The sequence below is a fragment of the Sinocyclocheilus grahami genome, unplaced genomic scaffold, assembly GCF_001515645.1.
Source record: "Sinocyclocheilus grahami isolate Dianchi unplaced genomic scaffold, SAMN03320097.WGS_v1.1 scaffold295.1, whole genome shotgun sequence".
NCBI classification, from domain to species: domain Eukaryota; kingdom Metazoa; phylum Chordata; class Actinopteri; order Cypriniformes; family Cyprinidae; genus Sinocyclocheilus; species Sinocyclocheilus grahami.
This window is the reverse complement of record NW_015505474.1, coordinates 1,232,171-1,257,572: the sequence shown is the minus strand read 5'-3', so window position 1 is coordinate 1,257,572 and position 25,402 is coordinate 1,232,171. Positions and strand designations below refer to the sequence as shown.

The following is a 25,402-nucleotide window of genomic DNA, read 5'->3' as shown; positions in this document are numbered from 1 at the left end:
AATTTAAGAGGGTCTGAATACTTTCCGTACCCACTGTATATATTAATTTAATTCATTTTGTAGGTTTTTGCTCATTGTTATGCTAATAAAATAATTTGTCATTAAAATTTTGTATTAAATTACAAAAAATATAGAAGCATTTTTACTTGGCCCTGCTTTACTTTAGAAAGTGTTCAAGAATAAAAATGTATATTCCAATTTTAGTGTTTTTTTTTTTTTTGCCATTAAAAGTTTTCTATTAAATTAGGGGGAAAAACTCTGTATTTTTACTGTTTTAGATTTTTTTTTTTGCCGTACAATTTTGCAGTAAATTACTTTAGGAAGTGTTTATGAAAAATATATATATTCACATGTATCTATTTTTAAGTTTTTATTAATTGCTGTGGTGAATTCAATGTAATTTATAAATAAAGTTTAGTATTAAATAATAATAATAAAAAAAAAGAATATAATATTTTTACTAGTGGTCTCAGAATTTTGGACCCTACTTTTATTTGAGAAAATATTTAAGAATTATTATTATTAATGTTAACAAAAATGTATAGTTTACCCAAAAATGAAAAAAAACTATTTCTTTTCATTTACTCACTCTCATGTCATTCTGCACCTGCATTAAATTTTTTCTTAGATCAAACACAAAAGTAGATATTTTGGAGAATGTTCGAGCTGCTCTTTTATGTCTCAAATCTGAGCAGACTCGACTTCATCTTTCTCCTACTATGATTACTGTCTGTTTTGTCCTACACCATTTCCTTCTTTGACCACAAGTGGTTCGGCTAAACCATCGGCTAACTTATTGATAGTGTCCTTTGTTAGATCGTGACCAAGGTTTGTTCAGTAATTCATGCCTCGAGGGCCACATACCTGAAATCCATCTGAACATCCTTGATTCAAGTTCTCTCGCTGTCCCTGCTGGATGATTTGTTGGCCTCGTATAGACATGAGGGAAAATAGTTATCTTTGGCCTTCAAAACACTTCACAGATCAATTTTAGTTCTTTTGTGATACATTTTGTTTATGCTGTGGTCAATAACTGTTACAATTCAACCACACTCGTCAGTTCTTTATGTTCACCGTGTGTTTGCATCTAGAGTTTGAAAGTTTTCTCACAGTTTAACACACTGAGAGAAAACTTCTAAATCCCGCTGAGAGGTTTTACCCATTGAGTTCCATATTTACCATATCCGTGTCTTCATAACATGGTTAATTCCCGTTCATTGGCGCCAGATGTTGATATAAAACACGTTGTGAACACTACACCCATTCATAAGTCCTGCAGGAAAGACACGAACTGTAATATTGGATGTCATGGACTTCGGGGTTTATCTCTGAAAGCGATTACTCGATTACGGCTGAGACTGGATACAGACCTGGAGAAGGTGAAAACAAATACAGATGATTTTTCAAGCATGGAAGAAAAATGAAATACTGTCCTGGTGTCCAAAAGTGTGAGATCACATTGAAAATCTGGGATTTATTTTCTAAAAAAGGATTATATAGAATTTAGAAATATTTTAGATGTTGCACTATATACTAATAATAATCTTTTAGGGTTTTTTTACTCATTGTTATTCTCATGATATAAGTTGTTTTGTATTAAAAAAAAGAATAGAAGTATTTTTATTAATGCTCTGAGACATTTGAATTATTTTCTTAAATAATATATTACACATTGTCATGGTAATAATACAATTTGTTATTAAAAATTTGTTCTAAATTAGATCAGATAATATAAGTATTTTTACTAGCTCTCATACTTTTATTTTAGAAAGTGTTTAAGAAAAAAATATGAATGTATCTGTTTTCTTAGGTTTTTATTCCTAGTTATAGTGATAATGTAATTTAGAATGAAAAGTTGTGTATTAAATTTAAAGAAAGACTACAGGATTCTCAGACTTTTAATCCCTACTTTTATTAAAAAAGAATAATAATTAAAATAATTAATATAATAATTATTGTAAGTTTTAATATTTAATATTATTTCTCAAAAACTTTCTCAAATAATTCTTAAAATCATTGTTTCATCTTTTATTATATAATAATAATAATAATAATCTATGTTTAAGGCTGCAAACAAACTTTTTCAACACTCTGATGACCTTACTTGGGTTTTTATACAAAATTCAGGAGTGAGATTGAACGAGCATCCATTCAGGTGTGATTTAATATCTGTGTTTTTGCTTCCCACAGCCCAAACCTGCCAGCCAGGCCAGTTTCCCTGCGAGAATGGACGCTGCATCCCGGAGAACTGGCGCTGTGACCGTGACGATGACTGCGGGGATCAGTCAGATGAGTCTTCGACATGTGGTGAGTCTTCCTCATGCGGAGTGCTTTGAAGTTCTTCTATCTTTGCTATCATAATTTTTCTGGTCTCTTTCATCGTCAAGCCTCCGTATATTTCAATTAGAGGCTTTTTATCAATCCGTAGTACAGCATTTTATCTTATTATATACTTTGAGCATGTCATTAAATAGCTAATTGCATTGAAACATGATAAAAGAAAAACACTTTGTTTTTTGCTTTGCATCCCGGAGAACTGGCGCTGTGACCGTGACGATGACTGCGGGGATCAGTCAGATGAGTCTTCGACATGTGGTGAGTCTTCCTCACGCGGAGTGCTTTGAAGTTCTTCTATCTTTGCTATCATAATTTTTCTGGTCTCTTTCATCGTCAAGCCTCCGTATATTTCAATTAGAGGCTTTTTAGCAATCCGTAGTACAGTATTTTATCTTATTATATACTTTGAGCATGTCATTAAATAGCTAATTGCATTGAAACATGATAAAAGAAAAACACTATTTGTTTTTTACTCGTGTTTTTAAGGGTTTTATCAGAATGAGATTCTGCCTTTTATGTTTATGTAAAAATCGTTGAACTGAACACATCTGTCGTTTTACGAATGATTTACAGAGAAATACATCTTCTGTTTATGAGTGACACCCATTGTAGTTTTACAAAACAGAAGAAACCTTGTACAAGGCCAGATGTGCTGTTTTGAGTTCAGTTTAATCTGATGGCCTGAGGCTTTTAACAACAATAGACATGCTATTGAGAGCCCAGACAAAACGATACCATAGATCTGAAGTGTTTTCTGTAGCATCCTGACACAAACAAAGAAAATGGCCTGCTCTGTTTTTATATTTCCTCTGTTGTTGCCTCTTTGATATCTTTTGATGTTTTTGTGCGTGGAGGTCGCACACTCCGTTCCCACCAAACTGCTTTGATTTGAGCTGTGAAGGTCACCTGCTGCTGTCATGATCGCATCTGATCTGTGACCCTATTGGATGGTTTTCTGCATTCTGAAATGAAAATGGTCCAATGGATGAGCAGAGTTATAGACTTTCTTTGTTGCGTGGCAGCCAGAATCTCAAAGAAAAGTCATGGTAAAATGTATCTCAATGTGAGAACATCAAATGGAATCCTCAAAAATGTACGTGATTTATCTTTTAATTGTTTTTTATAATAATTTAAGGATATATTTGGGGGACCCGAACGAGTATTTTGGTATGATGTCTATTTATTGTATATAAAAACTAATGTTAATGAGTTATGCGATTGTATTATTGGTATATATTTGTATGTATATTTTGTTTGTGTAGTTATATATGGATTATTTTGGATGATTTACAAATGTATTTGCTGTTTTTGGTTATATGTTTTGAGATATGTTTTTTTTTGTATCTTCGTGAGATTAGGTGTATTACGGTAATACATGTTTTAATGAGCGCAGGTGTTGCTTGGTAGCACATGGCACTGAGGAAGAGTTAATACCTGAAAACTTTTTTGCACATATTTTTGTGACCTTACTTATTACATTTATTTTTGTGATAAATGTAATAAGCCTTTATGACTGAATCTGGATGAGTGCGGATCTCTTTCATCTCTATATTATTGTATATTTTGGATCTACGCACCTTATGTCAGTTGTCTACCGAATTTTTGGACGAGAATTGTGTATCACATTAAGCCGACGAAATGAAAATGAGGTACAAAATCACAATGTGTCTTCATGCTTCCATTTGGTTCCACTGTCCTCAGTAGAGTTTGAAACCAGCAGACACCTTAAAATCAGCTCATCTTAAAGATTCAAACAATATCTCAACTGTATACACAGCGACACCATGGAAGAACTATTTTGGATTCCCCAAAGAACCTTTCAATGAACAGTTTTTAAAATAACCATTTTTATTTCTTAGTGTGAAGAACATTTTAATAATCTAAAGAACCCTCACTGTCCTCAGTAGAGTTTGAAACCAGCAGACACCTTAAAATCAGCTCATCTTAAAGATTCAAACAATATCTCAACTGTATACACAGCGACACCATGGAAGAACTATTTTGGATTCCCCAAAGAACCTTTCAATGAACAGTTTTTAAAAGAACCATTTTTATTTCTTAGTGTGAAGAACATTTTAATAATCTAAAGAACCCTATTTCCCCCCACTTTGAAGAGCCTTTTAGGCAATGGAAAGGTTCCACAGATGTTAATGGTTCTTCATGGAGCCATCAATGCAGAGCCAAGCACAGACATTTTGAGGGGCAGTGGCCCAAACCAAAAAAGGGGCACTAGGGGGGTGGGTGCTTGTTAATACAAATGATCCAGTTGTTATATACAATTAAAAGAGAAGACAGCACACTCTGTAATAATTTCAGACTTTATTGTAGATGTTTTGATAAGAATGGGCTCTCCCTCACTCTCTGAGCCTGCTTCTGCCTCATCTTCAATGGAAGTAGGGGAGAGTGGGGTAAGTTGAGCCAGTGGGTAAGTTGACCCACCCCCCATTTCTTGGCAACTGTAAACTTTTACTGTCATGTGACCATGTATTTTGGAACCACCCATCATTTCTGCCAGACTGTGAAAAGGAGAAACATATGGGGGGAATGGAAGGCACCCATTTACTTTAAAAACTGTTTTTGGCTTGTCAAAGTAAATTCTTTTGCAAAATTGTAGCATAACATATGGTTGTTACATCAAAGCAAATGGATCCAGGCCCAAAAATATTTATGATACATATAGGGGATTTAGCAACATACAGTATAAAACCATGCAAATCATTTAGCTAAATATTAGCCTGAACTGGTAAGCAACAGTAGCTATTTTTTCCATATGGCAGCTATGGGGCAAAGTAAGCCGAATGCTGTGGGCTAAATTGAGTCAGCATTTTAACTTACCCCGTCATAAGGCACTGTAGTTAAGTTAAATCTCTGAATTATAAACTGGAATTTTAATGTGATTGTCACAGTTATGAACTATTGTGTTTGTTTTAATTTGATCCCTCATGTTCCATTGACGTAGGCTGCGTTCCACTCCACTTTTAGACACGCACTCGCAAACTTCCCTAACCACTTCCCCCCGGGGCAACTCAGCTGATTAGGGCAAAGGGGCTCTAGCCACCAGGCCACCCCCCTGTGCACGGCCCTGCATCAATGCCTATAAAAACTTTATTTTTAAGAGTAAATGTAGAGATTCAATAGAAGAACCATTTTCTTGGTGTGAACATTTTAATAATCTAAAGAACCTTTGTCCACTAAAGAACCTTTGTGGAATAGAAGATTCCATGGATGTTAAAGGTTCTTTGTGGAACCATCAGTGCCAATAAAGAACTTTTATTTTAACGGTTCTTCATGGAACCATCAATGTGAATAATAAACCTTTATTTTCAAAAATGTAATGATTCAATATAAGAACCATTTTAGTTCTCCAAAGAGCCTTTCAGTGAACATTTCTTGAACCATTTTTTTTTTGGTGTGAAGAATATTTTAACAATCCAAAGAACTTTTTGTGGAATGGAAAGTTTCTATGGATATTAAAGATTCTTCATGGAACCATCGATGCAAATAAAGAGCCTTAATTTTTATGAGTACAGTATAGCATTAATTTGCATGTATTCGTTACCAATAGCTCACAAAATGGCTGGAAGTTTCTGTACTTGTGCTCAATGGTAAATTCTTTAAAAATCCTACAATGTGATTTTCTGGATTTTTTTTTCTCATTTTGTCTCTCATAGTTGAGGTATACCTATGATGAAAATTACAGGCCTCTCTCATCTTTTTAAGTGGGAGAACTTGCACAATTGGTGGCTGACTAAATACTTTTTTCCCCCACTGTATATATATATATATATATATATGCATTACATTCTGGAATCTCTTCATCATAAATACAAAGATAAGTCAAAGAAATTGTCATCATATAGAGAAAAAAATGAACAATGAATCCCTTTTTGTGATATTATTTGACTTATTACCATGCTTTGAATATCTCAGCGCTCCACGGCCTGCTATAAACCCGTTGTGACGGTGCGCGTCGTCTGCGACAGAAGCGTTCAGCTTGTGTAAATGAGAGATGAGAAATACCAGCAGATCTCTACCTCTCTTCCTCTGAGGGATGAAGTGTGTGTTTGAAGCTTTCTCCTGTGTTAGTAGTCGCATCTTATTACCGTTTAAATTTCCTCAGGTACCGTTCCAGGGTCTCACACGATCCGAGTATAGAGTAATTAAAGTTTATGCTTGGCTTCCTTAAATCAAAATCAAGCTGGCACTGGAAAGCCAACCACGCCGTCTGAGAAATGTTGAGCATCGCCCCGTTCGTAGTAGAGTCACAGCACGTGGCGTCGCACGGCTGCTCGCTTGCTCCCTATCGCGAGTCCATGTCAGTTTGCCACATATTTCCTGTCAGTAACCAGGGAACGTCTTTTCTAATGCATGTTTAATTTTGAAAGGTGGTGTGACGCCACTGTCGGTTTATTTTGAAACACGCATGAGGCAGGTTAGCGCTTCTGTCTCTTGAGAGATAAGACAGACGGTGCAAAGTTCAGTAGAAACAAACTCCGCATTTGTTTTTCTTGGCGGTGAAAAGTTGTTAGTCAAAGGCGTAATCTAAGCTTTTATTCTGTTCACATTTTCTTCTGGCGTGGGCCCAACGTTGACTTGTGAAGTTGAGTGAACTTGGAAGGGGAGTGTCCTTTGCCTTTCACTGCGTTGATTTTGTTGTTGTTCTTGTCCTCCATAGATTTCCCAACTTGTGAACCGCTGACCCAGTTCGGCTGTACTAATGGGAGATGCATCAGTGTGAAATGGCAGTGTGATTCCGGTGAGCTAAAGTGAATGAAGATCTGAATGTTTTTTTTATTTTTTTATTTATTGATCATATTAATAATAATTTGATATTAATTAGATTATAATAATTAGATTTTACGTCCCCCTTCTTCTGAAAAAGAAAAAAAAAATTCTAGAACTTTATTTCCAGGTAATAGAAAAGAAAAAAATAAATATTATGTGGTTGATCCCACTTTTGTTTTATTTGTCCTGCTTCCTGTTTTCCTCACATTCTTCCTGTCCTTACTTATTTCCTTGGTACTTTCTTTCACTACTTCCTTCCCTTCTTCCTTTAATTTCATTTTCCTACTCTTCTTTCTTTCTTTCTTTCTTTCTTTCTTTCTTTCTTTCGTCATTTTGTCTTTCCATCCTTCCTTTTGTCTTTAATCCCACTGTCCTTGTATTTGACCTGCTTTCTTTTTCCTTTCATTCTTCCATTTGTCCTTCCTTATTTCCTTGGTACATTCCTCTACTCCTTCTTTCTTTCCATTCTTTCTTTAATTTAATCTTTCAACTCTTCTTCCTTCATTGATTCCTTCCTTTCATCCTTCTTTCTTTATTTCTTTCTTTCTTTCCATCGTTCCTTCCATCCACGTAAACTTGCTTATTTCCTTCATCGATTCAGTCCGTTCGTCCTTCCTTTCTTCTTTCCTTAATTCCTTCCTACTTCTTAGATCTATTCTTCTTTCTTTATTTCCTTTTCTTCCTTTTCCATCCATCCTTTCTCTCTGTCTCACTCTCTCGCTTTCTCTCTCTCTCTATGTGGTTAATTTATTTGGCTTGTATTTTTGGAAAGTTTTTTTTTCTGTGATTGAAAATACTGTGTTTTAATAAAGGTACTTTTCAAATTCAATTATCTCTCTCTTTCTCTCTAGAGGATGACTGTGGGGATGGCAGTGATGAGGTGGGCTGCGTTCACGCCTGTTCGGTGGCTCAGTTTCAGTGCTCCAGCGGGAAGTGCATCCCTGAGCACTGGATGTGTGACGGGGACAATGACTGTGGTGACCTCAGCGACGAGAACACCACCTGCTCTAGGACAGGTGCTCATGATTGCACAAAACACAAACACAGAAACATTGACCTAAAACTGACTTCTTCCACCTTCAAAATGTCAACATTTGTAACCACTAAACTTCCATCACCAAGACTCTTTCCCTCCATCAGCGCTCTCTGCCGTTAACGACTGCAGCGAGAGAGAGTTCCACTGCCGTGGTGACGGCACATGCGTTCCCGAAATATGGCGCTGCGACGGAGACAAAGACTGTGAGGACGGTAGCGATGAATTTGCCTGTGAGGGAGCCAAGAGAATGTGTGACCCCAAGGCAAAGTTCACCTGCAAGGTCTCAGGTAGAAAGCAACATCCATTACATAATCACATTACATAATCAAGATTCATCCTTTGGAAAATTCTCTATAACGTCATCACTGGGTGAAGAGGCTCATAAATATGATCATTAATCGATTGGTTGTGGCCTGGGGTGGCGTGATGAATCAGCACTCATTCAAATTTTATTACATTACTGTTATTCCACTGAAAATGGGACTGTGATGTGAAAAGTCGCTTCCAGAAGGCCATTGATTATTACTTTGCTTCCCTCTAGACTGAATTAATCATGTTTAAGATGCATCGTTATGTACTGATTGAGGCAGACCGGGACTATTTTATTACCCTTCTGAGTCGGTTCAGGTAGACTTGTATTTGTGTTCGTGGGTAAATGTGTGCATGTGAATTGATCTGCGATGCTGAACTTCAAAAGTTAGAGGCTGGAAAGTAGAGCATTTGCCACTTTAAAAAAGCTGGAGGCTGGTTTATGAGAGGAACTTTTGAGGGGGAAAAATACCTTCTTCAATTTGTATACATATACATAATATACATAAGGGTTGTCAATTAACAGCAATGGCAGGTAATCAAAAACATGGATATTTTCCCCAAATGAAGCTAATTCAAAGAATTAAAAACCTGCTGAAAACATTTTAAACCAGCCTAAACTGGTTTCCTGGTCTTAGATGGTCTGTCAGACATGTCTATTTAAATAACCAAATGAATAACAATTAATCAAATTTAAATGGATATTTGCTTTAAAAAAATCCAAATACCTTCCTGCTGAAAAAAAAACAAACAAACTAAAATCAGCCTAAGCTGTTTGGCTGGTTATAGCTGGTCTTCCAGCCTGGTCATAACTGGTTTGCAGGCTGGTTTTAGATTGGTTTTAACCACTACTTTTGCTGGTCAGGTTGGGAGACCAGCTAAGACCAGCCAAACAGCATAGACACCCCCCCCAGCAGGGATTGCATTATTGTGACCCCCAAACCTGCTGGAATAATCTTAAATCAGCCTAAACTGGTTTCCTGGTCTTAGCTGGTCTCTCAGTCTTGTATAATTAACCAAATTTATGGAAATTAATCAAGTGTATTTGGGTATTTGCTTAAAAATTTATCAAATGAAGCTAAATTAAAGACTGCATTATTGTACCCAAGAAACCTGCTGAAAACATCTTAAACCAGCCTAAACTGGTCTTAGGTGGTCTCTCAGGCTTAGCTGGTTTTAGAGAGGTTTTGGGAACTTATTATCCTGGATGACCAGCTAGCTGTCTAGCTAACACCAACTTGACTTAGCTGGAAGATTAGCTAGAAAAGCTAAAGACCAACATGGGCTGGTTTATAAGCAGTTTTTTTTTCAGCAAGAAGTAAATATATTTTATGTCCATATCATTAATCATAAGCCTATCACTAGCCTACAGAAAACGTCCTGTGTGAACATCTCCTTATTCATACATTCTCTCGCTAAGTGCCCTCTGTAGCAACTTTATAGCATGTTTACATTAGCAATTTAAAGCACATAACGGTTTCACATTTGAGGTGTCACTGTGTGTAATTTATGCTGTGGAACAAAACGTGAAATTCGCACCTTTTTAATCACATCTAGCCTGGTTAGGAGATCAATTCAGGTAGTACAGAGACCTAGCTAAACAAAGTTTCTATAAAACCCAAAGTAAAGTGAATTAAAATCTGATTAAGTGAAGTCTTGGTGAAAGTCTAATGAACATGAAGACGCTATTTGGTCTTGGAAGATACAGAAAAGTAATGTATGTACTCATCGCCCTGTTTCACCTTCTTAAAGGACTTGTCTGGAGAGATAATGAGAGAACCGCTAATGACTTGTCTCACATACATGAAAAAAAATCCAAACACCTTAGGTTACTCAGTACACCATTAAGAAGAACTGATAAGGATTCTGTATGAAAATGTACAGATAAACTCATGTCTCACATTAAATTGGAGAAACATTAGCTTTTTATTATCACTTTGTATGCTTTAGAAAGCACTTGAATATGTTCTTATGTCACAAATAACCTTTTTATAACGCAAAAAATAAACAAAAACAAAGATTATGTACCCCATTATCGCTAAAGATACAGCAAACACCAAGGACCAAAAAGCACTGTGAAACTGTATGTAGCCCTTTGAGAAATGATATGCTCAGATATGCTAAGAGTGTTTTGGTTAAAGAAAAAGTGTGCAGAAAGCAGATAGCTTTGTAGAGCAACAACGCAGAGAGTTAATGATGTTAAAAAAAGTCCTTTGTAACGCATTTGTTTTCTCATGCATAGGGAAATGCGTTAGTAAGGACTGGGTGTGCGACGGAGACATCGACTGCGAGGACCAATCGGATGAGGAGGGATGTGAAATGTCCGTCTGTAAGCCTCCAAAGTTTCCCTGCGGCAATGACACGTCTGTGTGCCTCCCGCCAGAGCGAATCTGTAACGGTTGGAGGGACTGCGCGGACCATTCCGACGAGGGACCATACTGTGGTGAGTCATGGGATGTGGGTTGTTAGTTAACGCTGACTGGCCCCTGACACTAATGATGATATAAGGTTTAATGTGATGTAGACGCGTTCATGAATGTTCAACCAATGAACAACCAATCAGATTTCAGGTTTGGTTTAAGGTTAGACATGGGCATTGAACGACATTGTTTTGAACCAATACTTTTCTATTGTTTAAGGGATGTACTGTTTTAGTTCTTTTATATCCCAGATTTTTTTCCCTTTTATAGATGCCTGTTATGATAGATACTCTGATGCCTCAGAGTAAGTAAATAAATACTTATACTTTTGTAAGAAAAATTTAATAATTAATAATGTATTTTCATCTATTTAGATTTTATTTAGATTAATTTGATTTGATAAAATATAGATGTTTTATTTATTTATATTTTTCTCTCTGGAAGTGCTGTCATTTTCACTCAATTTCATTCTTCTTTTTTTTTCTTTCCAAAAATTAGTTTTAAGATAAATTTTACTCTTATAAAAATGATAAAGCATAATATTCTCTGCATTCTAATATTATGCAGAATTGTTATATTTCATAGACTCCCAAATAATGTATTTATATGCTACTTTAGTCATTAATTGATGTGAAATAAATGGATTTGTTCCTTTTTTTGTGGCAAGTGTACAATGTGTTCTCACACAGTGATTCCGGATGCTGTGTGTGGCTCTTGGGGGATTGGAGGATTTTAGTGAGTGTGTATTAAGGTTCATTTAGGATTGTCAGTATCTGTATGATATATATATATATATATATATATATATATATATATATATATATATATATATATATATATATATCTCATCCACCGTCTAGTTGTGAATCACCTTATTTTTGGTATAAAATATGAATCAAAAATGAGGAATGGCGCAACAAAATCTCTCATACTCTCCAGTCATATGACATTTAGCTGAAATATCATCAGATATTGGTTCCGTCTGTCAGAGAGGAAATTTGACTGTGAATTTATTTCCTCCTTTCGACCAAAATAATTAGGTTTTGTTCAGGCAGGCAGCAAAAATCCAACCCATATCTGTTTAATTGTTTGTAGCAAAAACCGCATGGAATCTGATTTTAACAAACCTCATCCAAACCGAATCAATATTGTGGTTTAAAATCTGATTAAAATCCAATGTGTGTCAGATCAGGTCGGGGTTTGTTTTCGGAGTTCGGGACGTGACTTCAGTGAAGTACGGCTAAAGCTATAGTGTTAAACACTCACAAAAAGCGTCTTCAGCTGAATTCCCTCTTTTATGCACACACACGTGTCGTTCTCTTTGTAATGAATAGTGAATGAGCAAAGGAGCGAGCCGTTTTGAACAGCGTGTGCCAAATTTTCTCTTTCTACAATGACAGCTTCTTTTGTACGTGTCTTAGCACAAGTCATCACTATGGCAACCATGCAGATGCCAGATTTTGAGTACACTAAAAATTTTGAGTATGTTAACAAATGGATCAGATTTTTTAAATATTTTAATAGTTGTTTATACATATATTTGACTTCTTTTCAATTATTTATTCATTTATTTGTTCCAATAAATATCTATCTATCTATCTATCTATCTATCTATCTATCTATCTATCTATCTATCTATCTATCTATCTATCTATCTATCTATCTATCTATCTATCTATCTACATACATCCTTAAATATAATTTTATTGAAAGCTATAATTTACTTTTTTCCTGAGGTTTTCTTAAATTAAGGTACTTTCTTAACCATTTGTAAATTATATTGAATACATTAATAAAATGAAAGGAAAACAATTTTTCATTAAGATAAGCATAAGAAATATATTTTCTGAAAGTCTCTTAATATCGCAAGAATTTTGCTTCTCTAAAATAAAAACAAATATTAAAAATAGCATTTATTTATTTAGAAAATAAAGAATTTAAGAATGTGCTTCTCAAATAAAAATATAAATTATGTACATGATAGCATTTGAAGACTGAGGTTCCAAAACGCGATAAACGCCATTTAAAAAAAAATTGAGTTTCTGTCAAAATCAGTATTGTATCTGGTCGGTATTGAAAAGTCCATTTTTAATTTTACGCAAAATGCGATATCCGCCGAGTTATTCTGTCATGTTTTCTCCCTTTCTATCCAAACCGCGACAAACGGCAGTCTCCCTTCTCTGCAGAATGAGATATATCAGCTCAACCAATCACAGTGCACCATTCCACGCACTGTAGACAGTAATGGCGGTGCTTTGAATACACCCGGTATCCTAGTTTTCCTCATCTATTTTGTACTTTGTGATCAACAAACAAACTTAGGGCTGCATGATAAATCACATGTGATTGTCATGCGCATCTCGTGATTAATAGTAAATCTCCATCACGTGGAGCGGCATTTAATACACAGAGCTGTAGACCACTGCAATATCGTGTTCATAATCGCAGATGAGTTCATATGAACGCGATATTGCGTAGCTTGTCAGTGTAATGTTTTTATTTATGCCATTTATGTTTTTGTTAATACAGCGTATAGCACTAGTCAACTAAATTAATGCAACATGGCAAAGATGAATGCACTTTTGGAAGTTGAATGGAAGGGAAATGTCATTTTGGCATTTCTGTGGTTTAATGTGAAATTGTTGTTCATGTATGTTCATGATGCAATTTTCTTTTATTGTTGTAATTAATTTATAGCATTAACAAGATGACCAGTTGAATTCATTTTGGGAGCGATGACTGATTGAATGTATTTTAGTCCAGTGCCTGTATATAAGATTAGTATTGACCAAGCTCAGAGGCTGTCATATGTGGATCAACTTACTATGTTGTGTATTTTCAACAGTTTCAATATGAAAAATAACTTTTATATTGATTCAATGGATTTATTTCATTTTGGAGAATTGTTTTTATTTTTTATAATAAATCTTTGAAAATCAAAATCTGGATTTGAATTTTGAATGTTATTATAACCTAAATATGCTATGTGAAAGTTTGAAACAGAAAACACAGTTTTACTCAAATTAATCAAAATGGATTTATAGCGTTTTGGAACCAAACTCTTCATTTACTTATTTATTTTAAATTTTTGTCCTTTAGAAAAACATTTAGCCATTTAAACTAAGAATAATAATACAATATATTATCTGAAAATAGATCTTAATAGCTTAATAAACTTTTGCTTCTCGAAAATAAATAAATATGTATAATTATACAATTATGTAAATTATACGATTAATTAATTTATGTTTATTTACTTTTTTCTTTGTAATAAACTTAATTGAAAATATATTTATTTTAATATAAATTATTTTATTTAACTCTATTCTATTCTATTCTATTCTATTCTATTCTGTTCTGTTCTGTTCTGTTCTGTTCTGTTCTGTTCTATTATCACTGACCTTTATTAAAACAGTAGTGTAATTTGTGTTGGCACTGCATTGAAAAGCTGTAGCCCGAATCCCAGCAAGCACAGGTTCAGCGGGCCTGAAAAGAGCATTTAACGTCGCATTTCAGTCTAGTGTCCCTGTTAATTTTAAAAGGGCCAATCAAACCCCCATTAACTTTAAGCACGCTCTCAATGTCCTTCTAAAATATCTTGGACATGACAATGAAAGCTGGACTGAACCCAAATCCTGCAAAGCCGCTGGCAGAGATGAATGCACTCGTCCTGGTCAAGACAAATACAAAATCGTCAAAACCCAATGGTAATAGGTAATAGGACTAATCATGATGAATGAGCCTCTAGATCATCTATCTATCTATCTATCTATCTATCTATCTATCTATCTATCTATCTATCTATCTATCTATCTATCTATCTATCTATCTATCTATCTATCTATCTATCTATCTATCTATCTATCTATCTGTCTGTCTATCTATCTATCAAAGATCCATTATTCCTCTGTTAAAACTTTTAAATTTGCTGTACTGTATTAGTAACTTCGCTCAGACCTCACGACTCCTCAGTATCACTAGTGCCAGATTGTACTCTAGCTTGATTGAATGTACTTTCACTTGTCATTTTATACCTTTTCGAGCTCTTTTTCCCTCATCAATGATCCATTTCTGTTCCCCACATCTCTTCTGCCTGTGCTTTGATGTTTCCATTTGAGAGTCTAGCACATTTTTATTCCCTTCACAACTCCACCAATGTGACTGCCTTGAGGTTTATGGATACATTATCCTCTGCCAGTGCTAGACGCTTCATTTAAACCTTGAAACCACTTGCTGTTCAAGGTGGTGTTACCTTGAATCCCTCGTGGCCTCAATTTTTGGGGGAAGATCAAACCAATGTATTTCTTATAGTTGTCACATAATCGGTTGGGATTAATATTTTAGCATAGAATTACTATATAGCCACTGTCCTGCTAAATCAAAGAGTTTAAAAAGCTTTATTTTTTTGGTTGTAATATAACCTTTCTATGCCTCAATAGTTTATCCCATGAGCTTGATTTTGAATGTTCATTTAAAAGAGTTTATTTTCCCTTCAATTGCGAAGCCATTTGCAACAAAGGTACGCTTTATCATCACTGTTAGAAATAACATTATTGCGCTCATTACCCAAGAGGGTAGCTGCTATATCCTGCTAGTTGACAACTTTAGCTAATACTTAACCACGTTTTTCCATTCAGCATCTCACCATGGGACCACTTCAGTGACGTACCGTCACATTTCATCGTCCAAACCTACAGTCTTCAGCCATAAATCACATTAAAGTGATACCAAGGGTGGAAAAGGCTTGGAGTTCAGTGCCTCTGAGCTTTCATTAGAAGAAAAACTAAGAAGAACAGATATCCTGGAGCAGCATACCTACAGTATATGGTACACTGAAAAAAAAGTTTTAGTACTGGTTTAGTACCTTAGAGTGTAATATGTCCCCTTAAAATGCTATTATGAATCTTTTAGGGGTAAATATGGTACAGATATGTTCCTTTGCTGCCCCAGTGAGATGCTGTTGTACCCCTAAATGGAGCATGTCTATGAAATGGAATAAGAAGTCATTGAGTCGGTCCACTTGCTTTCAATCGCTCTAGCTGCCCAAGAAGCATATAGCCTGGAGCACCAAACTCTTTCTTGTTTGTTCATTCTCTGCTATTTCCTTCAGCTCCTCCAAACGTCTACGGCTCCCTGCTGTTTGGCCGTATGTCTAGTGAGGAATTCCATCAGTTCTTGCCGCCTCAGTGTTCGGACCCTGCTATTTTCTTCTGAAGTGACAGTTTCTTCCGTTCTTTCTGACAGTAACCCCCTTCGCCTGCATTTTTTCTCCATCTCAGATGAGTGTTCAGTGAGGAAGGGCGGCTGCAGTCACGAGTGCTCAGTGGCGCCGGGTAAAGGGGTCGTGTGTTCCTGTCCGGCCGGGTTCCAGCTGGGTTTGGACGGCCGGATATGTGAAGTCCTGGATTACTGTACCAAGCACCTACGCTGCAGCCAAGTGTGCGAACAACACAAGAATACTGTGAAATGCTCCTGCTATCCAGGCTGGAGTCTTGGACCCGATGGAGACAGCTGTTATAATACAGGTAAACAGCGGCATGATGATTCTTGGTTGGCCTGTGGTTAACGATTAAAATTTTTCACATGAAAATTAGAGGTTCAATCTCAAACAGGGTTAAAACCTGACTACAGTCCAAACCGCAAGGCAATTAACCTCAAGGGAACCAAATGACCCTTCATTTCTGAGCTGTAAATAACACGGATAAATGGCTGCAATATGACAAGTAAGTTAATTGGTGACTCATGCATATTTATTCATATTTACTTTCGGAGAGAGGATTGTGCAGTCAGTTTTAAGGTGTAAAATGCATCTGTGATATGTATGCATTTAATTTTAGCGGTTTGACTTTACAAGAGAGCAAAAGCGGGCTGGGAATTATCAGAGAGTTCAGACTCCGGCGCACTTTATGTGAGTGGAGAGGAAGATATGCACAAAGAGCACTCAGCAGCATGTTTTAATAAAAAGAAAAATAAGCTTTCACTGAAACACACAGCTCAGTTTTCAGAGCTGTCAAAATGCATTTAGTTTTTGTCCGAACTGAAACTGCCAGCTATAATTCATATTGCAGTCCACATAAGGTTTCCTCTCCAGTCTCAGACTTAAAGAGATGTGTATTGTGTGCCGCATACCATTTTTTTTTTCATGAATCATTTTCAAATTTCTTGCCTTTTTTAAATTTATTAATTTGTATTTAATTTAATTTGTAACTCAATCTAATTTAATTTGTAATTAACTAAATGTTTATTTTATTAAATAAGGCATTTTTTAAATTTGAACATCTCAGCATTTCAATTTGTTATGACCAACTAGTCAATTAATTAATGTTGCACAATTTGTTTTAGACTGTTTTCTTTTTTTTCAGTTTACAGATGGCTATTTACAGAATTCTTATTCTTATTCTTCATTTAAGTGATATTTTAATGCTTTTTCATTAATAATTTTACCAGTACAATGCAAAAGTGACATAGGCCTACGTGTGATTTGTGATATTTAATTTAATTTAATTTAACATCTTAACATTTTGAATGTTTTTTGGTAATGTTTCTTAACTTGACTTTGTCACTTGGCAGATAAAATCTCTCTTTTTGTCAATTTTACATTTAGTGATTTAGCCTACAAATGAGTAACACATCAATTTATTTAATTTACTAGCAATTTATTGTAAAACCAATTCCTAAAATACACACAGATCCTTTTTATTGGGATTTCATAGGACCAACAAGTCAACGTTAGACTTGCTTATGCATTTTCACAGTCCAATGCAGCATGCATTCTTGTTCTCTTTACCGATTGTTTTCTGTCTTTTTGTAGATCCTTTTGAGGCATTCATCATTTTTTCCATCAGACACGAAATTCGCCGCATAAACCTGCAAAGGGGCGACTACAGCCTGTTGGTCCCCGGGCTCAGGAACACCATCGCTTTGGATTTCCATTTCAGCCAGAGCCTGCTGTATTGGACCGATGTCGTAGAGGACAAAATTTACCGTGGGAAGCTGTCAGAAGGCAGTGGTATGATTTAAAAAAAAATTTTCATAGTTTATGACAATGTTAATATTTATGACTTAATTATACCATAAAAGCTATAATATGATTCAGTGGAATTTACAGTGCATACTGTAAATGTCATAGTGGGACTGAAAACTGTAGAATTGAAAAAAAAATAAAAATATATATATATATATATGTTTGTGTCAAGGAATTATTTTGGATGAAAGTACTTTTAGGTGCAACCTCCTGCTACTCCCATTTTCCCAGAAAAAATGTGTTTTCCTTGCCTGTCACTCCAGTACCAGTGGAAACATGAATAATGTGTCAAAAATATTGTATAAATATTGTCAAACCTAGCATATACTACAAGTTGCATTCAGTCCAGAATTTTTTCAAAGTGATAGTGCTGATAGTGTTGACAAAATAATTGAGGTAGTAATTTTTTATTATATATATATACTAATATATATATATATATACAAGTGCGTATAGATATAGATAAAAAGATCTGTTTTATTTATTTTATTTTATTATTATAAATATTATTTAATTATTTACTTACTTTAAAACAAAAAAAATGCTACATTTATGGTAAGTTATGTCATGTTATATTTAAAAAGATCAAGATAAATGTTATTTTTTTCCATGTCTCACGAATAATGGTTCTTATTTTTATTATTGTTGTTCAGAATATTGTGAAGAGATTTTTTTTAGCTCTGTTTTACGCTTAAAAAGCAAAGTCAGTCTACCAACTGTGTAAATATTTCAGCTTCAAAAGCTCCCAAAATGTGAGAAGTAATTTACACTTAGATCACAAAAGAACTGATGAGTAGATATTGAGAAATTTCACACGCTTCATAGCGTACCAAATTACACTCACCAAATGCCAAATTCAAGTAATCTTGAGCTTGACAGACCAGCTAGCAACCATTTATTTCCTTCACAATAACCCAGTTTGTTGTCCCGGCAGGTGTTTCGTCAATCGAGGTGGTCGTCCAGCATGGTCTAGCCACTCCAGAAGGCCTTGCTGTTGATTGGATAGCGGGAAATCTCTACTGGATTGACAGTAACCTGGACCAGATTGAGCTGTCCAAGCTAAATGGCGAATTACGAACCACCCTCATCGCCGGGGGTATGGAACACCCTCGGGCCATCGCTGTGGACCCTGGCCAGGGGTACGTTTCTCAATCCAGTTGAAGAAAATAACAGCAAAGCGCCAGTTTTCCAATTACTTCATAGCTTTAATGAACAACTTCAGTGATTGATAGCTCCATTCGGTGGTTTGCGAATCGTAATGAACCCATCTAATCACCCATAAAGGAGTTTTTAAATGATTTCCAAAAGGGATATTACCATGAAATTGGGCCATTACACATTCTTACCTGTTTTGTAATTGCGCTAATGCTAATGCTAATGCTAATGCTTTTAATGAGGATGTGGTTTGCAAGTAACCCTCATTTGAAAGTCGTTTAAGGTAGATTTTAACATGGAGTTTTGTCGTCAACAGTGCCTTGTTCTGGACCGATTGGGACGCCACATTTCCTCGCATCGAAGGTGCTTCCATGAGCGGGAAACAGCGGCATGTGGTTTTCAAGGACATGGACTCCGGCGCTTGGCCCAACGGACTGACCTTGGACCACATGGAGAGCAGGATAGTATGGACAGACGCCCGGTAAGAAGCACGCACACAAGACCGTTAGGGAATGTTTTGGATTGAAACGAGAGGGTGGAATTGGGAATTGAGCTCGGATTCTGTCGTTTGTAACAAATTCAAGCACTCGTTTGGTTGAATGATTGATGTGTTTTTGTACCGGTTCAAATTCGAGATCCACCTCTGCTGGCGATGAAATGACAGGCCGACAGAGATATGCTATTACTATTGATTATAATTTTGCCCATCAAGTATTTTTTCGTATTTTACAAAGCAGCGGCGTAGCAATTTTGCTGTTTTGACACATTCATAAACTCTCATCTTGAATTTCTCACAGCGATAGTTTAATTCCTCTTGTGCCCGGTGGCTCCAAACGCACCGCAAATTAATATTCAGATAATGAGATTCTTGGACTTAATGAGGAATCTGATCAATTCTCAGCTTTCGATTACCTCATTTTTGTCTCTGCTCTATTCAGATCACACATCTCTCTTTCTCTCTCAGTCTGTCAACAGCATTTCTTTCTTTTTTTTTCTCTCAACCGTGTCTCATCATTAAGGCATCAGTGCACTTTAAAGTCTTTCTTGCAAACTATTTTTACTGTTTTGTTTTTACTGTTTTTTTATTTCGAGTACACAGTCTTTGTAGTAAAAATTTCTTGTGCCCGGTGGCTCCAAACGCACCGCAAATTAATATTCAGATAATGAGATTCTTGGACTTAATGAGGAATCTGATCAATTCTCAGCTTTCGATTACCTCATTTTTGTCTCTGCTCTATTCAGATCACACATCTCTCTTTCTCTCTCAGTCTGTCAACAGCATTTCTTTCTTTTTTTTCTCTCAACCGTGTCTCATCATTAAGGCATCAGTGCACTTTAAAGTCTTTCTTGCAAACTATTTTTACTGTTTTATTTTTACTGTTTTTTTATTTCGAGTACACAGTCTTTGTAGTAAAAATGTAGAATATGTTCATATATTGTTATATATATATATTGGTATAAATATACAAATGGAAACATCAAAGCACAGGCAGAAGAGATGTGGGGAACAGAAATGGATCATTGATGAGGGAAAAAGAGCTCGAAAAGGTATAAAATGGCAAGTGAAAGTACATTCAATCAAGCTAGAGTACAATCTGGCACTAGTGATACTGAGGAGTCGTGAGGTCTGAGCGAAGTTACTAATACAGTACAGCAAATTTAAAAGTTTTAACAGAGGAATAATGGATCTTTGATAGATAGATAGATAGATAGATAGATAGATAGATAGATAGATAGATAGATAGATAGATAGATAGATAGATAGATAGATAGATAGATAGATAGATAGATATAGATATATATTGTATAGGTTGTTATTTTACTTCAAGCAAACTTTGATTTATTTTGAAACTATACTTGGTTGATGTCAGTTAACTGAGTTTTTGTAATTCTTAAACAGGATTTATTATTTTTTATTTAATTTAGTTGATTTAATTTGATTTAATTTTGATTTGAAACAACTTGGTTCCATTCAGTTAATTGGAATGTTATAATTCAGAGTTAAACAATATTAAAGTTGTTTTGTTTCAGTTTGATTCAGGTTGAGTTGACTCGAGAAAGTTGAGTTAATTTATTTGTCATGATTAAGATAATTTATTAAGAACAAGATTTATTTTAAGATCTTTTAAATGTATATTCAATTTATTTATTTTTAAGTTCGAATTGATTCAGTTCAGGTTGATTTGATTTGATTTGAAACAACTTTGTACAGGTCATTTAATGAAACTGTCGCAATTCAGAGTTAAACGAGATTATGTTTGATTTGATTCAGTTTAAATTCAGGTTGGTTTGACTCGACTCAGTAACTAAATTGTTGTAATTCAGAGTTCAAGATTTATTAAGTTAGATTTGATTTGAAACAACTTTTGTTAACTGAATTGTCATAATTCAGAGTCAAACAAGATAAGGTACGATTTGATTCGGTTTGATTCAGGTTGATTTGACTAAACTAAATTCAGCAAATGTGTTTGTTATAATTTAGAGTTAAACAAGATTTATTAAGTTGGATGCATTTTGATGTTGATTTGATTTGAAACAACCTGGTTCAGTTCAGTTAATTTATTTGTCGTAATTCAGAGTTAAACACGATTAAGTTTGATTGAATTCAAATCAGGTTGTTCTGATTTGATTTGACTCAGATTAACTTTAGTTTAGTGAACTGAATCGATGTAATTCAGAGTTGTATTTCAGGTAGATTTGATTCAGCTCAGTTCACTTAATCGAACTGACACAATTCAGAGCTAAACCAGATTTGCAGAGTTTGATTCTAGTTAAGTCAAATCAAATCATCCTGAACTGAACTGAATCAAATCACACTTAACAAATCTGGTTTTTAATTCTGAATTCGACTCAGTTCAGTTAATTGAACTGATGTAAATCAACATGAAACAAGATTGAATATATTTGATTCAGTTTTGTATTGTGTAGAAATGTGTATTAGGAAAGTGAATAAGGTGGATTGCATTTCATGCTGACTTTAAAATACTCTAATGATGATAATTAGAAAATTATTTGTCCTTCCTCAGATCTGACGCTATATACTCTGCTCTATATGACGGCACGGGGATGATTGAAATTCTTCGAGGCCACGAGTTCCTCTCTCACCCCTTCGCTGTGTCTCTCTTTGGAGGGAACGTCTATTGGACCGACTGGAGGACCAACACTTTGACCAAAGCCAACAAATGGACCGGAGCCAATGTAACTGTGATCCAAAAAACCAGCGCCCAACCCTTCGATCTGGAGATATACCATCCTAGCAGGCAGCCACAAAGTAAGAAACTGTCATTCAAAAGTGTCTGGAGGGACTTTGTAAGAGATGATGATTTGAAGGATCCAACAGAACATAATGAGAGAAACCTCTAGATTGAGTGAAGTTGTCATGTTGGATTAACAGCATACAATCACCCAGTTTTGGCACAGTCCCGTTTCTCACTAGAAGATTTTAGAGACTAATTGGCTGCAAAGCTGTCTCGTCAAGAACTCCCTTGACTCCCATCAAGAATTCCCATAATTTCTGAAACATGAAACAGACAGTCAAACACTACAAGGTCACAATTCTCGTCTGAATTTCCTATTAAAAACTAAATGCACTTTCAATTAGAACCAAAAGATGTACCAAAACAGAAACAAAAGATTGTTCTTTTGTGAAATGATTTATTTTATTAGTTTAGTTTAGTTTAGTTTATTCAGAACCAAAAGACGTACCAAAAGAGAAACAAAAGAATGTTTTATTTTTTTATTATTTTTGAATGGATTAATTTAATTTAATTTAATGTTATTTAATGTTATTTTATGTTTTGTTTTATTTTATTTTATAGTTTAGCTTAGCTTAGTTTAGTTTAATTTATTCAGAACCAAAAGTCATACCAAATCAGAAACAAAAGAATGTTTTATTTTTTTATTATTTTTGAATGGATTAATTTAATTTAATTTAATGTTATTTAATGTTATTTTATGTTTTGTTTTATTTTATTTTATAGTTTAGCTTAGCTTAGTTTAGTTTAATTTATTCAGAACCAAAAGTCATACCAAATCAGAAACAAAAGAATGTTTTGTTTTTGAGTTCTTTTGAGAAATATTTATTTTATTTTATAAAAAAAAAAAGATCTATGAGCATTTTTCCATACAAAAAGCTGTATATTGGTATTTTATTTCTTCTTTTATTTGCCCCCCCCCCCCCCCCCAATAAATGAACATGCTACAAAAACGTATTAAATTATAATAAATTAGTTATTAAAATGTCATAATTTTGTTTGTTTTGCATTTTCTGAAAAGCTGTGACTGCATGTTCATGTAAAAACTCAAGCCGCTAATGTGTTCTGTGTGGGTTTTAATGGGCTGTTATAAGCTGCTATGGTGTTTTTGCTGGTTGCTAGGGTGTATTGGGTGGTTGTTTGCTGGTCTAAGTCAAAAGAGCCACCCCTAATGACCTCTGGGTAATTTCAGTTCAGTCAACGCTGAACATGCGCTTGAAATCTGTTCCTCCTTCTGTAACCCTGTTTTAATTGGCCTAATAGAATTTGTTCACCATTTGGGCAATAAAGTACTAAAGAAGAGCCAAAAAGCATCCCATAAATAAAACACAATTGAATCAGCCCGTGATGGCTGTCCAGCATCTTTTCCCTTGGGTGTACATCTGCCAGATGTGGAAGAATCAGCCTTCTGTCAACACATCGAGCTTGGCATCATCCACCAAAGCTAAATTACACCCTTAATGGCGCTAAGAGGCTCTTTGTTAACTCATGACTCCAGCTAAACACTTATAATGGGCTGGCGGAAACATTCACAGAGTGTTCTAGATAGTGATTGGCAGCTATAAACCTACGGTATGGATAGAGTGATATGCCGCACAGATGTGTGAAGGATTTTTGCGAGATTGTGGGTCTGGTTTTTCATGTTCTGATCAAAATTGCTTTGAAGTACAACCTTCGACTATGTACAGTCCTTGAAAATGAGGATGAAAGTGAATCTCGAGTAAATCATTTTTAGAATTGTATATTTAGACTCATCGTCTCTTGCTTTGAACCTGGTTGTTTCGAAATGTACAGGCTGCTTTAGAAATGAGTGTTTTTATGGCAAAAGTGTGCTCCTGAGCTTTTAGATTGAAACATTAATGATCGTTTTTCTAACTTTCTATTTTTCCTGCTCTTGGCTGTGTTTGTCCTGTGGTTTGACTTTACTTTGTTTTTGTTTATTATGCTGATAATTTGTGCTTTTGTTTTTTGCATTTGCTGTTTTTGTTTTCTAGGCTTTTCTTATATTTATTTGTTTTGATAAATGGTTTTATATCATGCCATTTGAAGCATTTTGAATCTAAATGGTGCTATATAAATAAAATGTGTTATTATTAAATATATTATTGTTATTATGTTGAAGGTTTTCAAACATTGTTCTCTGGAACCCAGGTTAAAATGTTGATGTTTTTTTATTTTATTTCTTTTCATTTCATTGCATTTCATTGCATTGCCTTACAGTTTCTGAATCAAGGAACCATTCCAAGTAATTTAATTAATAGAGTTTAGGAGCTTTGGACTGAACTATTTAAAATATTTTTTTATTTTTTTTTAATATATATATATATATATATATATATATATATATATAGTTATTGGATGTGTTTGTCCTTGATAGACTTTCTTTTTTTTGAAAAAAGATTTTGATTAAAAATTATATTATTTATTTATTTATTTATTGTTGGTTTTGCTTCATTTGCTTGTATACTTATCTTTTGTAGCTTTTTATATTATGTCCTTAATTTGAAGCATTTGAGCTGAAAAAGTGCTATATATATATATACATTTTATGAAAGGTTTTAAAACATTGTGATCTGGATTATTTATTTATTTATTCAAATTAAATAAAAAATGTGGTACTTAATTTTTCAATTAAGTAAACATTCTTTATTTTTTTTCCATGTAATATCTGAAGTGAATAGGCGATACTACAAAATTAAATCATTTTAATTAAATAAATGAGCTTTAGCCTGAACCATTACTTGTAAGTTTTCTGACCTTTTTCTGTGTCTGCTCTTGGCTGTTTTTGTCCTGTGGCTTAGCACCTGCTTTCCTCTGTTTGGAGATTTTGTTTATAGCGCTGAATGTCTGTTCTGTGTCTGTTTTCATTACCCGTCTGCGTCTGAAGAGGCGATAAAAAATGTGGTACTTAATTTTTCAATTAAGTAAACATTCTTTAATTTTTTTCCATGTAATATCTGAAGTGAATAGGCGATACTACAAAATTAAATCATTTTAATTAAATAAATGAGCTTTAGCCTGAACCATTACTTGTAAGTTTTCTGACCTTTTTCTGTGTCTGCTCTTGGCTGTTTTTGTCCTG

At 34.7% G+C, this 25,402-nt stretch overlaps 1 protein-coding gene across 1 annotated transcript in view; it reads left to right on the top strand.

Moving 5' to 3' along the window:
* The window catches only part of lrp1ba (low density lipoprotein receptor-related protein 1Ba), a 286,420-nt gene that overhangs the window by 97,753 nt on the left and 163,265 nt on the right, over positions 1-25,402 (top strand). The window contains exons 16-25 of the mRNA XM_016292960.1: positions 2,191-2,307; positions 7,013-7,093; positions 7,974-8,138; positions 8,263-8,445; positions 10,710-10,910; positions 16,167-16,412; positions 17,699-17,896; positions 18,846-19,050; positions 19,383-19,547; positions 22,093-22,358. Of these exons, the coding sequence (XP_016148446.1) occupies positions 2,191-2,307; positions 7,013-7,093; positions 7,974-8,138; positions 8,263-8,445; positions 10,710-10,910; positions 16,167-16,412; positions 17,699-17,896; positions 18,846-19,050; positions 19,383-19,547; positions 22,093-22,358 (1,827 nt within the window). The remainder of the gene's footprint in view (positions 1-2,190; positions 2,308-7,012; positions 7,094-7,973; positions 8,139-8,262; positions 8,446-10,709; positions 10,911-16,166; positions 16,413-17,698; positions 17,897-18,845; positions 19,051-19,382; positions 19,548-22,092; positions 22,359-25,402) is intronic.